General features: G+C 47.9%; 1 protein-coding gene across 1 annotated transcript in view; it reads left to right on the plus strand.

The window, feature by feature from the left end:
• RP1L1 (RP1 like 1) overlaps window positions 1-14942 on the plus strand; it is a 31607-nt gene extending 16665 nt beyond the window's left edge. The window contains exons 3-4 of the mRNA XM_081855117.1: window positions 4834-5002; window positions 8114-14942. Of these exons, the coding sequence (XP_081711243.1) occupies window positions 4834-5002; window positions 8114-14439 (6495 nt within the window). The 3' untranslated portion in view covers window positions 14440-14942. The remainder of the gene's footprint in view (window positions 1-4833; window positions 5003-8113) is intronic.
• Window positions 14943-15711: the final 769 nt, after the last annotated feature.

The following is a 15711-nucleotide window of genomic DNA, read 5'->3' on the forward strand; positions in this document are numbered from 1 at the left end:
CAGTGTACCAACTGGACTCATGCACTACAGCCCCGACTGGGCTAGGCGAGCTGGGTAGCACTGCCAGAGACCTCCTTTCCCACAGGAACAGGTCACCGTGCTGTGGACTCACAGCTTGGAGCTGAGAGCACCGGATTCACTGTCTCAATTATACAGTCGTTGCGCAGCAGCGTTTTGCAGAGTCTTGCAGAGTATAAACCACTCGGAGAGCAGCTCTGTAAAGTATCCTCCTTTTATTCTATAACTACAGCTATAATACAAAACTATATACAGAGCTAAATAATCTGAGCATAAATCAATGCTATACTCTGAGAGTCTGCAGCTGCTCTTAGCAGCAATCTTATCTATAAACACGATCTCTTGCACTCTCTCTCCGACACACTGACTGACTCTCTCTCACACACAGAGACTGACTCACTCACTTGACTAATTAAGTAGAGAGCAGTACATTGCTCCTCCTCTCTGTAGAATCAGCAGAGACCTCAGGAGATCGTCAGGAGATTCTTGGGTATGGGAGGGGTGAAATCTCCTCAAAGGGTACTGCTGAGAATCATTAAGGTTCTCCTGTTACAGATAGGTAGCCGTGTTGGTCTGCCATAGTCAAAACAAAACAAATTCCTTCCAGTAGCACCTTAAAGACCAACTAAGTCAGTTCTTGGTATGAGCTTTCGTGTGCATGCACACGAAAGCTCATACCAAGAACTGACTTAGTTGGTCTTTAAGGTGCTACTGGAAGGAATTTGTTTTGTTTTGACTAAGGTTCTCCTATTTCACTCCCAAAGCTACAGTTTCCAGAGTTCCCTGTGAGGAGGTGTTGATTGTAAAACCTCTCCATGAAGGGAATGGGGGACTTCTAGCATTTCTCAGAAACCTTAAGAAACTACAGCTCCCATAATTCTTTGTGGGAAGCCATGACTATTTGAAGTGCTTTAAATGTGCTTAATCTTTTTTTTAAAAAAAATAATTTTATAAGCTATGTAACCTTCTTGCTCAATTCAGTCTTTTTACATGGTTTTTTTAAAATGCATTGGGATATTTTATTATTGTAATTTTGTGGTTGTTTTTATTGATTATAAATTAATAACGATCTGTTGTAATTGCCGAGAGTGAATTTCTGTTCAATTATGTGTTGATATGTTGTGGGTTAATTTTATTGGGTATATTTTAATGGATTACTGGATATTACTTCATTTGATAAAAGTTGTTTACATTAAGTCATATTTTTATTACGATTTATTCGTATTGGATCAGATTGCTATAAGATGAGCGGCGTTTTATATTTTGTTGCTTTTTCAGCTTGTGAACTGCCTCGTGCATAGTAATATAGAAAGGCGGTATAAAAATTAAAAGTGAAACAAAACGAAATGGCGTGAATGTAACCTAAGTCCATCTTTCACATGACACTGACTCTTAAATCAGTTTGTGTCAGAACAGTCAAGGTGGCGAGATTCCTGAGTTAGATCTTTATTTCCCCCGTGTTCCTAATGTAGATCTTCACTCACCTCTTCTTTCCTGGTTGGGAGAGAGCCGCCATTTTGTGATTCGATTCAGGTGCCAAAATTTCTTGTGCCAGCCCTGCCTGGCAGATATGGGACCCAGAAGACATGGAGGTCCGTGGCTAAACCAGTGGATACAATCCTGACCTTCCATGCCTCCTCTTTCTACATTTGACATCTGTGTGTATTTGGTCCTTCAAGGAGAGCATACCTTCTTGTTTGCTTCTCAGTTTATCTCCTCCCCTTTGCTGAGAACGCAACAGGACCCTAAAGACATCTGGAGATGGGGGAAATCAGAGGTTCTCCAGATGGTACTAGAAAACAACTGCCTTTATCGCGATCTGTGCCAGCTGATGGGAGATGGAGCCAGCAACATCTGGAAGGCCACAGCTTCCCTTGTGAGGGGCTTGTCAATCTGTTCACATGAGCACAGCTTATATTGACATTTACCTTCTACTTTTCAACTCACCTCCTCTTCCTTTCTCCTTCGTCCAGCTTCCCAACTCCTCTCCTGAGCTCACTTCCCAAGAGCCGTTTCCCCCGCAATCCCAACAGTCACAGAATCTTGGAATGTTCCTTTCCAGTGCTTGTAAAATAGGGAAGACGTATAGTAAAAGGTCCGTATAGTAAAAGCTATGGTTTTCCCAGTAGTGATGTATGGAAGTGAGAGCTGGACCATAAAGAAGGCTGAAAAGTGTTGAAAGGGCCCTGCCTCTGGTTGAGGCTAATCTGACTTCCTTAGGGCCCGGGACCACTAGGGTGTTGCTATTTATGGACCTTGAGGCTCTCCGCGGGGCATAATCAATAACCAATCCATAAAAGCCTCTGAAATAGGAGCGGAATTGGACTTGGAACTGTAAGAAAGCTAGTAATAGAATAAGATAAACAGAGAATTGTAGAATTGGGAGGGATCCCAAGGGTCAATGCAGGAATCACAACTACAGTGGTACCTTGGTTCTCAAACTTAATCCGTTCTGGAAGTCCGTTCCAAAACCAAAGCATTCCAAAACCAAAGCACGCTTTCCCATAGAAAGTAATCTGTTCCAGACTTTTAAAAACAACCCCTAAAACAGCAATTTAACATGAATTTTACTATCTAACGAGACCATTGATGCATAAAATGAAAGCAGTAAACAATGTACAGTGGTACCTCGGGTTAAATACGCTTCAGGTTACATACGCTTCAGGTTACAGACGCTTCAGGTTACAGACGCTTCAGGTTACAGACTCCGCTAACCCAGAAATAGTACCTCTGGTTAAGAACTTTGCTTCAGGATGAGAACAGAAATTGTGCTCCGGCGGCGCAGCAGCAACAGGAGGCCCCATTAGCTAAAGTGGTGCTTCAGGTTAAGAACAGTTTCAGGTTAAGAACGGACCTCCGGAACGAATTAAGTACTTAACCCGAGGTACCAGTGTACTGCAGTTGCACAATCAATCAATCAATCAGTAGCTGAACTAGGTTCCACACAGTCGCTAAAACAAAACAAAAAAGAGCTGCAAAAACAAAAATGCAAAATAAATAGCAAAAGCAGACCGATCTCAGCGTAACACTCAAAACCAAACTGTGGCACTGAAAACCGAAGCGTGGCACTCAAAACGGAGCATGTTTGGCTTCCGAAAAATATTCGCAAACCGCAACACTTACTTCTGGGTTTGCAGTGTTTGGATTCCAAGTTGTTTGAGTACCAAGGCGTTTGAGAACCAAGGTACCACTGTAATCCTTTCCTTTCTCTGTGATGTATGGACCAGCTGCATATTCCTGCATTGCAGGGGGTTGGACTAGATGATCCTCAGGGTCCCTTCCAACTCTACAGTTCTATGATTCTATGATTCTATGTCTGGGAATTTAAACCCCCTTGGAGTTATCCCAAGTGGGATAGCTCACTCAGGGCTGTGGATTTGAGCCCCATATCGGGCAAAAAGATTCCTGCATCTCATGGGGTTGGACTTGTGGTCCTTTCCATTTCCACATTTCTATGATTAGCCTGAGAACAGGTGGGTGGGGAAGGCAGTTCTCAGTTATGCTGGGCAACATTATGGCAGAAGACCCATGACTCGCAGACTTTGACCATGGGAACTTCAGGCTCCTTGTTGCAGTTCCTCTGTGAGGCCTGGACTTCCCATCTGCTATTAGGCCAGATTCAGGGTTCCTAAGCTAGTATGCAAAACCCTAAACAATTTGGGACATCTCGCGCTGAAATTTTTATCAGGTTTCCCCAACTTTAACCAATTAATTTCAAGTTTCTTATACATTTCTCTTATGATTTGATTTCTGACCTTTCCTTCTATTCTGTTTGTAAACCCATCCCTTTTACATACTGCATAATACAGTCATACCTCGGGTTACAGACGCTTCAGTTGCGTTTTTTCAGGTTACAGACCCGCTGAAACCCAGAAGTACTGGAACGGGTTACTTCTGGGTGTTGGGGGTCAACCATGCGCAGAAGTGCTAAATCGTGCTTTGAGCATGCGCAGAAGTGCCAAATCTCAACCCGCACATGCGCAGACGCGTCGCTGCGGGTTGCGAACATGCCTCCTGCATGGATCACGTTCACAACCCAAGCGTCCACTGTATCACCTGTTTAATCTAATACACCGTCCTCTATTTCATATATTATCATTTTCTTCCCGTTGCTCAGATTTCAAATGCTGCCCTCAATTTCCTCTTAGCACATTTCCTTCCTCTTAGCACATTTCTCCCTTGCGTCCTGAGTTTGAGTGTCTTCAAAGCCTATGACACCTTTGGTAGAGGCTGTTCTCCAACCGGAGCGCTCGCAGGCCAGCGTTTCCCAGTTGTCAGTGTTTATACTACATTTTTAAAGATTTGCCTTGAGAGAGTTTTGAACCTCTTTTGTTGACCACCAGCATTGCGCTTTCCATTTTTAAGTTCAGAATAGATTAGTTGCTTTGGAAGATGATCATCCGCACAACATGACCAGTCCAACCAAGTTGATATTGAAGAACCATTGCTTCGACATTGAAGAAGAGTTTGGATTTGATATCCCACTTTATCACTACCTGAAGGAGTCTCAAAGCAGCTAACATTCTCCTTTCCCTTCCTCCCCCACAACAAACACTCTGTGAGGTGAGTGGGGCTGAGAGACTTCAGAGAAGTGTGCCTGGCCCAAGGTCACCCAGCAGCTGCATGTGGAGGAGCGGGGACGCGAACCCGGTTCCCCAGATTACAAGTCTAACGCTCTTAACCACTACACCACACTGGCTCTCTCATTGATGATCTTTGCTTCTTCCAGTACACTGGCATTAGCTCACCTGTCTTCCCAAGTGATGTGTAAGATAAGTCCAGTTTTGACGTCTGCTGTGCTTGCCTCCCCTCCAGATTGACAACATGCAAGCTCTGCTGCACTGCCCCAATGTCCTCGTCTGTGTGGGGAGAGAGCCCTTCAAACCCATCGTGGTGGAAAACCCCCGGAAGCCCTCCTCAGAGAAGCTGCCCGGTCTACCATCACAGTCCAACAGCAGAGGCAACATTGGCGAAAACCACGAGAGTAAGAAAGAGGGCAGCGGGGTTGCCTTTTGGTTGGTGGTTTGGAAGGAATTTGTTCTTTTTCTGGAAAACGTATTGATCACCCACCCCATGCAAAGGTCTCAGGGTGGGGTGACAAAATCTGAATGGCCTTCCTGGATCAGAATGAGGATCCATGTAGGTCTGAATTCAGACTGCAGGCAGCGGCCGCTCAGATGCCTTGCAAAACGCTTGGTTATATTCCAGCATCTGGCAAGCCAAGGTACACTGTGCCTGACCTTGGAGGTTCCATTTAACTTATCCTGGCTGAAATGAATTCCGTTTGTTTAAATGATGACATGATATCAGGAAGAGCAGTGGAGAGGGGAGGCATAAGCAATACTTTGCCAATATCTGCCACCTTAGATGAAATAATTTAAACAAAAGATACTGTATGCACAGAACTATCACCATTTATTTTTATAATGAATCTTTAGTTTATACTACTAGCATGTTGGGCAACCTAATAGGGTGACCCCAATCTGGTTCAAACACAATTAAGGATTTAACGAATGGACAAAAATGTAGCCAAGTTATTTGATGAGACCACAGGTGTTATGGGTTGCAAACCAACCCGCCTATTTCACTATTTTTCACTATCAGGGGAACTGTATTATCCTCGTGAAGAAAGCATAAAAATATACAGGGAGATTGCAAATGTGAGGTGCTATTTAAATTAACAGCCAGTAGACAAATTAACGTAGCAGTTTGACTTCACCCCCGGAGGCATATTCCATTGTCTCTTGAGACAGACGGGTGCCAGCAACAATATTTGTGGGGCTGGAAGATAAAGCAGTTGCCATTGTGAGGAATTAGGGGAAGGACTGGGGATGGATGCGGCCAAATCACTATCAAACCTGGTTTCTGCAGATCTGATGGAAAAATACCTTAAATCACAGTTCATTCATTGATTGGTTTATATATATACCGCTTCTTTGCACGAGGGCCCCCAAAGAGGTGAATGGATGAGTACAAAATAAAACGCATTAAAACTATAGCTTGTAGAAGATCGCAATATGTATATCTGAAGGAGTGTCTCCATCCCCATTGTTCTGCCCAAACACTGAGGTCCAGCTCTGAGGGCCTTCTGGCGGTTCCCTCACTGCGAGAAGTGAGGTTACAGGGAACCAGGCAGAGGGCCTTCTCAGTGGTGGCACCCACCCTGTGGAATGCCCTCCCATCAGATGTGAAGGAAATGTTTATTTGGGAGGGCATTCCGCAGGACGGGTGCCACTACCGAGAAGGCCCTCTGCCTGACTTTTAGGAGACATCTGAAGGCAACTCTGTTTAGGGAAGTTTAGGTCTTTCAGTTTTTCTTGATGGGCAGGTGCCAGGTGCCCCAACCTCCTGGTCTTCCAACATGCCGCTGTTCTGCAGGTTCAGTAAAGAACGGATGGAGAAGCGGAAGTTGGCACAAGTACCTGCATAACAGGACTTCCTGTCTATCTCCTCCCCAAATCTGCTTTGGAGGCTTAAGGGAACAATTCAGTAGCAGTAGTACTTAACACAACAGAGACTAAATCAATTGCATTCAACATTGAGCAGACCAGCAGAATTACTAGTACTGGGTTGTTTGAAGCATTTAGTCCTGGAAACAGATTGAGAAGAACTGGTAAATCTGCTTTCTGCTGCCAAAAATAAAAAAGTACCATACTTTTCCATGTATAAGACTAGGGGTTTTTTTTACGTTAAAATAATGGAGAAAAATTGGGGTTGTCTTATACACAGGGCAATCTCTCCCCCCCCCCATTTTCTTAATTTTGAGTCTCCCAAAATAAGGGGCGTCTTATACACGGGGGCGTGTTATACACAGAAAAATATGGTATTTAAAATAATGAAGGGGGTGAATAATGTTCCAATGCAAGAAGAATAGTTTATTTTTTAAAAAAATGGATTAATAAAGCATGAGAGAACAACGATTACATTAACATACTGCAAAATATAGAGATGCACTTTGTTATATTTTGGAGCAGTAAGTATCATGAATTATACATATAATGAATTGCAGGGTTGGCCCAAAGGGGCATTTAATCCAAATCCCTTGAATGCAGGAATCACAGCTAAATAATAATAATTTTTTCACGGCAATTCTGTAGCTCAGATGGGAACTTGGGGGAATGTTTAAAGCAGGGAGGCTGCGTTAAACAGTGATTTTGCAGAGCACATTAGGAAGCAGCCTGCATCCTCCTCTAAATGAATGTCTCTTGAGTGGTGTTGAAAGCAATGGCAGTTTCAAAGAGCCCTTCTGCAAAGGGCCTCCCCCTGCTCCCATTTGAGGCTCTTGTGTCCGGAGGGGAGGAGCTGCCTTAAAAGCCCTTTGCAAACAGCCATAGGGCTTTGAAGATGTTGCCGATTCCTAAGTGCCAGACAGGTCATAAAACAGCAGCAGCAGCAACCTCTGTACCTTGGCTTTTCACACCTGAGGCATATGTTTTTGGACCCACCTTATATTTATGCTGTGGGTTGTTTTAAATAGTTATTGATGTTGCTTTGATGTTGTAAGCCACCTTGGGACCTTATGGCAAAGGGCAGGTTATTATTATTATTATTATTATTATTATTATTATTATTATTTTATACTCCGCCCATCTGGCTGGGTTTCCCCAGCCACTCTGGGCGACTTCCAACGAAGTATTAAAATACAGTGGTCTGTTAAACATTAAAAGATTCCCTAAACAGGGCTGCCTTCAGATGTCTTCTAAAAGTCTGGTAGTCGTTCTTCTCCTTGACATCTGACGGGAGGGAGTTCCACAGGGCAGGTGCCACTACCGAGAAGGCCCTCTGCCTGGTCCCTTGTAACTTGGCTTCTTGCAGCGAGGGAACCGCCAGAAGGCGCTTGGAGCTGGACCTCAGTGTCCGGGCAGAACGATGGGGGTGGAGATGCTCCTTCAGGTATACTGGACCAAGGCCATTTAGGGCTTGAAAGGTCAGTACCAACACTTTGAATTGTGCTCGGAAACGTACTGGGAGCCAATAATAAAAATATCACTGAGCTCCCAGTTTACTATCCTAAGTGCCGCTGTATGCTTGGCATAATTCCTTATAATTTCCCTTTTTGTGTTTCCTCAACACCCCCATCTCCCGCAAACTCCAGTGAACTTTGGACTCAAAGCCAAGAAAAGTGTGATTCATCCGCGGTCGGCCTTGAGCAATCGCTCCGCAAGATTCTCTTTGTCGTCGGAAAAATCCTATCCAAACGGCCTCGTGACATCGCCGGAGAATGGCGACCCCTGCTTGAGCCACTGCCCACACCCTAAAGCGGGCAACCTGGTTCATTCCTTGGTCAACGATGACATTGAGAAGAGGGTGCATGTGAACAAAGATGGCAGCCTGTCCGTTGAGATGAAAGTCCGCTTCCGCCTGCTCAACGACGAGACGCTCCGGTGGTCCACACATATCCAGAAGTCCAGTCTGAGGGGCAAGGTGCCCTGTGAAGAGATGGGCATAGACGAAGACAATGGAACTGACCCCGCAGAGAAAGAGAACCCAGAGGTCAACTCTGAGGTGGATGACTCATTATATCCCTGCGATGCCGATTCCTACATCTCGAACCTTGACGTGTCCGAAAACGAGGAGGCGTGTTGCCACAATTGCGGTGAGCCGTGCAAAGACTATGACATCTGGAAGAACCCCATGCATGCTTCCCAGAAAGAGGAGCCATGGGTCAAGAACACTTGGTACACCCACTCTTCTTGCTCGAGCACGTCGTCCCACCGTAGGGTCGTCCGCAAAAAGACGGCCTCCGTCGAGAGCAGCCGCACCTCGTCCAGCGGAGAAGAATATTCCAAGCATGTCGTACGGGAATCCTCTTGCTACTCGGAGACTGTAGAGAACAGGGTAGAATACCGTGCGGTGCAAAAATGCCGTTGTCGACACGGCCAGAGCAACACGAGCAAAAGGGGGTCACCTGTGGAAATGGATTCCGCAGCTTGCTTAGCCAATTCCCAAAATGAGGACAATTCCACGGCGACCGCAGAACAAATGGAGGGCAACAGCAGCAGGGCGGGGAGCAGCGGGTCGAAATCGTCTCGCTGTTCGGCGGAAAGCCAGATCAAAGTGTGCGAGGAGAGCAGCAGCGTGGTGAGGACCATCTCCTCCCGTAGCATCAAGGCGAGGGAAGAGGTTGAATTGGAAGAGACCAGCTGCCCGTCCTCTCCAAAGAGCACCTACAGCCAATCCATTCAGCGGACAACACCTGAGAAAAGGGACAACCCAGATGAGCCTTCAGAAGACTCTCAACTAATCTCTTCATTCTCCGTGGAGGAAGAGGCGGACAAGGAACAAGAGGAGACCAGCGAAGTTCATTCCGCCTTGGAAAATGTGGCGTCCAACCAATCGGTCAGGGATGATGTCAGTGAGTGCGGGAGGTGCTCCACAGAACGGTCCTTCCATTCCAAAGCTTGCGATGGGAATAGCCAGAGAGAAGACAGCAACGAAACGCAGGTGTGCAGCGTGGCAGCTTCCTCTTCCTCCAGGAGGAGCAAGCACAGCCACAATCACCGAGATGCAGGCGCCAAAGTCTCCAGGGTGTCCACCATCAAGAAAAAGAGGACAAAACGGTCTCTGCATGCAGAAGATGCACGGTCAAGCAGCAGGGCCTCTTGCTACTCCAAAAGCTCCCCAGAGATGGAGGGAAGAGAGGGAGAATGCCATGCATCTCACGACTCAAGCTCTCCTCGTTCCAACGTGTCGTCCTTAAGCGAAGCGGCGGCACCTCCTGCTGGCAACATGGAGAGTGCAAGTAGCTCTTCCGGACATTGCAGCCAGTCCTCCAAGAGCATCCAGGAGGGTGGCCAGCCGGATTCCTCCAGCAAGGAATCGTCTCCTGGCTCCAGCTTCTCCAATTCCAACGGGAAAAACGGAACTGACAAAGCATCAAGGCCAGGGAGCGTGTTCGAATCCACGTGCTCCAAATGCGGCTGCACGGCAGCAGCAAGAAACAATGGCCTTGGGAGCATCCAGTCGATTGTGTCTTCCCGTTTGGAGAGTAAATGCACAGAGACAGAGGCGTCAGGGAGGAGCGAGCATGCTGGCTCGCAGTCGAGCGTGGCGCAATCCTCGAAGCCAAGGAAGAAGAAAAGCAGCCCTCATTCCAACGCGGAACGCTCTAGCCAAGCTGTGGCGTCAGAGTCTGCGTCCATGTACAGTTCGCACTGCCCAGCTCCCCCAAAAGGGAAGCCAAGCGGCAAAAAAAGTCGGTCTGCGGTGCTGAAGAAGAAATCAAACAATGCCAGCGCCGCTGGGTCGGAGCCAACTGCAAGCAAGGAGGAAGAGGAAGCAGCCCGTTCGCAGCCCACTGAAATGGTGGAGGAGAACGGGCCAGGGGATCCTTCTGAAGTGCTGCATAACGAGGCAGGAGAGGCTGAGGTGGAAGGCAATGAGGACATAATCCCTTCTTCTCTTCCCAACGCCTCTCCAGAAGAAGTTGTGCACGAGTGGTTGAGGAAGATCCCCTCAGAGACTCTGCTGATGAAATGTGAGATGCAGGATGATGGAGACAGCACAGAACTGGATGCTGAAATGCCCAGTTGCTCAAACAACCAGGAATCATTGGGAGATGAGTCAGAAGGAAAGAAAGAAGAGGAGGAGGAGGAGGAGGAAGAAGTGGCAGCTGAGGAGGCAGCTGAGGAGGGGGCCGTTGAGGAGGGAGCCGACGAGGATCTCAATGACGAGGCAGCTTCCAAAGCGGTGTCAGAAGAGGCTAAGGCAGGCCAAGCAGAATGCAACCACTCTGTTATCTCCAGCCAGAACAACCACAAAAAGGACTTGCCCAGCACCATCCAGACCTCCGTGCAGATCATGAAGGCGCTGTTGGCTTCCAAGCAAGAAGCCAAGCTGGACCGTTCACACAGCTTGCCCGAAGTCTCCCCTACGATGGGCAGAAAGCTCAGCAACTCGGCAAACATTCTGATCACGTGCCTGGCTAGCCTGCAGATCCTTGACGAAGAGCTGGACCCCTCAAGCAAGTCCAGCAAATGCCTGAATAGGCCAAGGTACACTGAGCTGTTGAACATCTTCCAGGCTCTCTGGTTTGGGTGCACGTCAGAGAAAGGGGGCACGAGCTCAGGCCTCCAAGGAGAGGCCCCTGAAAAAGTGCCCTCCACTTTCAAGGACCGTAAAGACGGCGACTTCACACCCTTGTCCTCTTCTGGAGTGGATGTGAGCAGTGGCGATGGAGGCTCGGGAGAGGGGAGTGTTGCTGGTGCCCGAGACTGTGCCTTGTCGCCAGAGAAAACGAATGGCGCCAAACCCACCAAAGAAGAGGCGAAAGAGGAGGCAGAGCAAGAGGGAGGCTGTAGTGAGGAAGAGGAAGAGGAGCATTCCCAGCCTTGCTTAAAATCTGAAGGAGAAGAAAAGGCAGCTTCTACTGGAGGAGAGGATGTGACAGAAACCAACAAGAACCAGGGCAGTGACGTTGCCGAGGAGGAGGAGGAGGAGGAACTTGTTGGAGAAGAAGAAATGGAAGATGTCGAGGTGGAACAGGCAGAAGCTGATGATGCTGATGCAGACCCTGTTGAGCAGACCCAAGAGGACCCCGCTATCCAGGAAGTAGAAGGGAGTCCCAGTCAAGAGAACGCTGATGAAGCTGATGAAGAGCCAAGCAACAATCAAGAGAATGGTGATGAAGCGGCTGAAGAGCCAAGCGATGATCAAGAGAATGTTAAAGCGGCTGAAGAGCCAAACGGTGATCAAGAGAATGTTGAAGCAGCTGAAGAGCCAAGTAATGATCAAGAGAATGTTGAAGAGGCTGAAGAGCCAAGCGATGATCAAGAGAATGTTGAAGTGGCTGAAGAGCCAAGCGATGATCAAGAGAATGTTGAAGCGGCCGAAGAGCCAAGCAATGATCAAGAGAATGTTGAAGCGGCTGAAGAGCCAAGCGATGATCAAGAGAATGTTGAAGCGGCTGAAGAGCCAAGCGATGATCAAGAGAATGTTGAAGCGGCTGAAGAGCCAAGCGATGATCAAGAGAATGTTGAAGCGGCTGAAGAGCCAAGCGACAACCAAGAGAATGCTGAAGAGCCAAGCAACAGCCAAGCTAAACCCGACCCAAACACAAATAAGAGCGAACCCCAAGCGAGTGTCGAAAATCAGCTGGTGGATGAGTCAGAAGCTGACACAGTATCCAGCAACATAGTTTCTCGCCAACCCACAGCAAAAGCTTCCCTCGTCACCCCACAGAAATCTATCGACCCCGACCCGGTTTGGGTGCTAAAGCTTTTGAAGAAGATCGAGAAGGAATTCATGGCTCACTATGTCAGCGCCATGAATGATTTCAAGGTGAAGTGGAACTTGCCAAATAGTGAGGAGTTGGACTTGATGATTGCACAGCTGAAAGAGGAAGTGAGCCGGAGGATCCAAAAGAGTATTGAGAAAGAGTTAGGGAAAATCAGAAGCAGGGCGGGCAGGAGGGTCCCGAGGCCTCCGGACGAGCAGCTGCGCCACGATTCTTCCATCCTGCAAGTGGAAAACCGAAGGCGCCGTTTGCAGAGCATTCACAAAATGTCCCTCTACAATGACCGCAGCAAGCCGCGCGAGACAAGGGAATTAGATGAGGAATTAGATTTTTTCAGTACGACCATCAGAGACGATATAAGTGACCCCCCTGGGGAAGACGAGTACTGCCCTTGCGATGCCTGCTTCCAGAAGAAAATGGAGGCCAAAGCCCTGCGTTCTCGAGGGCCGGTGGTGGCAGCCAATGCCCCCATTGTGAAGGCCTTCGACCTACAGCAAATCCTGAGGATGCAGAGAGGCAAGGCAGAAGAGGACATTGCAGAAGAGGAAGCAGAAGGGGAGGCCACTGAAGCTGAGGCAGAACAGGAAGTGTTGGCTGATGATGTGGAAGAAGTAGAGCAGGAAGTGACCGACGGTGAAGCAGCAGAAGCCCCAGCAGATGGGGAGGAAGAAAATCAGAACTGTGAGGAAGCCGAGGGGGAGGAAACTGTGAATGAAGAAGTAGGTGGGGAAGCACGAGAGGAAGCAATGGAGGAAGGAGGTGAAGGAGAGGAGGAAGTAGGAGAAAAGGGGGAAGAAGAAGTAGAAGAGGAAGCAGAAGAAGAAAAGGGAGAGGAAGTAGAAGAAAATGAGGAGGAAGTAGAAGAAAAGGGGGAGGAGGAAGCAGAAGAAGAAAAGGGAGAGGAAGTAGAAGAAAATGAGGAGGAAGTAGAAGAAAAGGGGGAAGAGAAAGAGGAAGTAGATGAAGAAAAGGAGGAGGAAGCAGCAGAAGAAAACGGGGAGGAAGTAGAAGAAAAGGAAGCAGAGGAAAAAGGGGAGGAGGAAGAGGAAGTAGATGAAGAAAAGGAGGAGGCAGCAGAAGAAGAAAAGGGGGAGGAGGAAGCAGAAGAAAAGGAAGAAGTAGAAGAAAAGGGGGAGGAGGAAGCAGAAGAAGAAAAGGGGGAAGAAGTAGGAGAAAATGAGGAGGAAGTAGAAGAAAAGGGGGAGGAGGAAGAGGAAGTAGAAGAAAAGGAGGAGGAAGCAGAAGAAAATGGGGAGGAAGTAGAAGCAAAGGAGGAAGTAGAAGAAAAGGGGGAGGAGGAAGCAGAAGAAAAGGAGGAGGAAGGGGAAGGAGAAGGGGAAGAAGAAAAGGAGGGAGAGGGAAGGGAAGAGGAAGAAGAAGAAGGGGGAGAGGAAGTAGAAGCAGAGGAACAAGAAGGGGGAAAGGAGGTTGCAATGGAAGAAGAAGATGAGGAAGTGGGAGCCAAAAGTGAAGGAGAGGGTGAAATGAATGAGGAAGAAGAGGCAGTAGACGAAGAAGAAGAAGCTGCAGAGGAACCTAAAACGGAAGATGAAACTGATGGTGCGGCAGCCGATCCAGAGGCAGCTGAAGGAGATAACGAACCTGAATGTGCAGCAAATGTTGACGATGGCGAGGTCTCTGAGGCACCAGCAGAAGCGGAGGAACAGCCTCCAGCAGACAGTGACGAAGAGGATGAGGGCCATGCCAAGCCAGAGACAGAAGTGGAAGAAGCAGGAGAAAACGAAGCAGAGGTGAATGGCAAGGGCAGCGAACCTGTGCAGGGCGGTGGCAGTGAAGACCCCAGAGAAACGGAAGAAGGAGCCACCGAAGGGGCAGAGACCCAGAGAAAAAGCTCCGCCTTCTCCTCTATGGGGAATTGTTCCCAGCAATCCCAGAAAGGGTCTGAGGAGGGGAGTGGCGAAGAAGAAGAAGACTGTAAGGGACTGGAGGACAGTGGTGGTGGTGAGGATGGAGAGACAGAAGGCGACGCAGAGGCCAAACCCACAAAGATGTACCCAGATAGTGAAGAAGAGGAGGAGGAGGAAGAGGGAGAGGAAGAAGAAGACCAAGCATCCTCTCAGGCAAAGAAGAAACTCAAAACTGGCAAGAGCAAAGGTGGAAGCAGCCCAGTCCCTAAAAAGGAGGCGAGCTCAGAGGCGATTGATCAAGACGACCTGGACTTTTAGAATAAGCCACCCAAGACTCTGGGGACCATTGGAGAAGCGTCTGTTTTCTCAGGTCCTACTAAACCAGACATCTCTCACCCTCTGATTCCCTCGATGTTGTTTGCGTCTATTGGCAGCGCAAATACCTGTGCATCTTTGTAACGGGGGAATCGGCCACAGCAGTGCAGATAAGCAACTTCCTGTGGCGAATATTGTCATACAGGGAGTGTCTTCTCCACATGTCAAACTGGAATTCCTTCAGAGCCCCTTGCACTTAAGTCGTTAGGGAAAACAATTTGCTCCCAAGGGGATGGGGTGTTTGCTTCTTGAATGAGAAGCTTTGCTTATGGACAAACCTGCAGGGAGTTCCACAGGTGTTTTGTGCGCATAGACAAGGTCACTTTCCACTCGCTGACGACGTTTGCACGTCATTTGAACGTCACAGCTTGCTTGAACTTTTAAGGTAATCCAACTTTGCTCAACAGATTATGTGTTTACCACAGAGACAATATGTCGTCCCTTTTACTTGAAAGGCAGCAATATTTACTTGCCCGCCACCAAGCGAATTGTAGCTTTCCAGGGGGAAATGGTTGATGGAAAAGGACAATCAAATCTCATTTGCACTGCTGTATAAAATGTGTGTGGTTTAAACAGCAAGAAGGCTGTCTTTCCAAATGTGTGGGTTCCCCCTGCCTTTTTATATTTTTAAAAAATAGCTTTTTTTTTTAATTGTTCGTTTTTAGTCAAGTATGTAAATGTGAATGAAATGTGGAAAATGGATGAGTATCACATGAGAAAATAAAACAAACCTGATATGTTTATTTATGTTTCTCTTTATTTGTTTTTAAATGCCCCACCCCAGTGGGAAGCTAGAACCATGCACTTGGAAGGTACCTCAAAGGTCATTTCTCCCAACCCACTTCCAAGGGATCCTGCACCTTGTATTGCTCCTCTGTCAAACAGCCAATACCACCAGAGGTAAAGGTAAAGGGACCCCTGACCATTAGTTCCAGTCGTGGCCGACTCTGGGGTTGCGGCGCTCATCTTGCTTTACTGGCTGAGGGGGCCGGCGTACAGCTTCCGGGTCATTTGGCCAGCATGACTAAGCCGCTTCTGGCGAACCAGAGCAGCGCACGGAAACACTGTGTACCTTCCAGCCAGAGCAGTATCTATTTATCTACTTGCACTTCGTGCTTTTGAACTGCTAGGTTGGCAGGAGCTGGGACCGAGCAACGGGAGCTCACCCCATCGCGGGGATTTGAACCGCCAACCTTCTGATCGGCTAGTCCTAGG

This window comes from Podarcis erhardii (genome assembly GCF_964252035.2).
Source record: "Podarcis erhardii genome assembly, chromosome: 3".
NCBI classification, from domain to species: domain Eukaryota; kingdom Metazoa; phylum Chordata; class Lepidosauria; order Squamata; family Lacertidae; genus Podarcis; species Podarcis erhardii.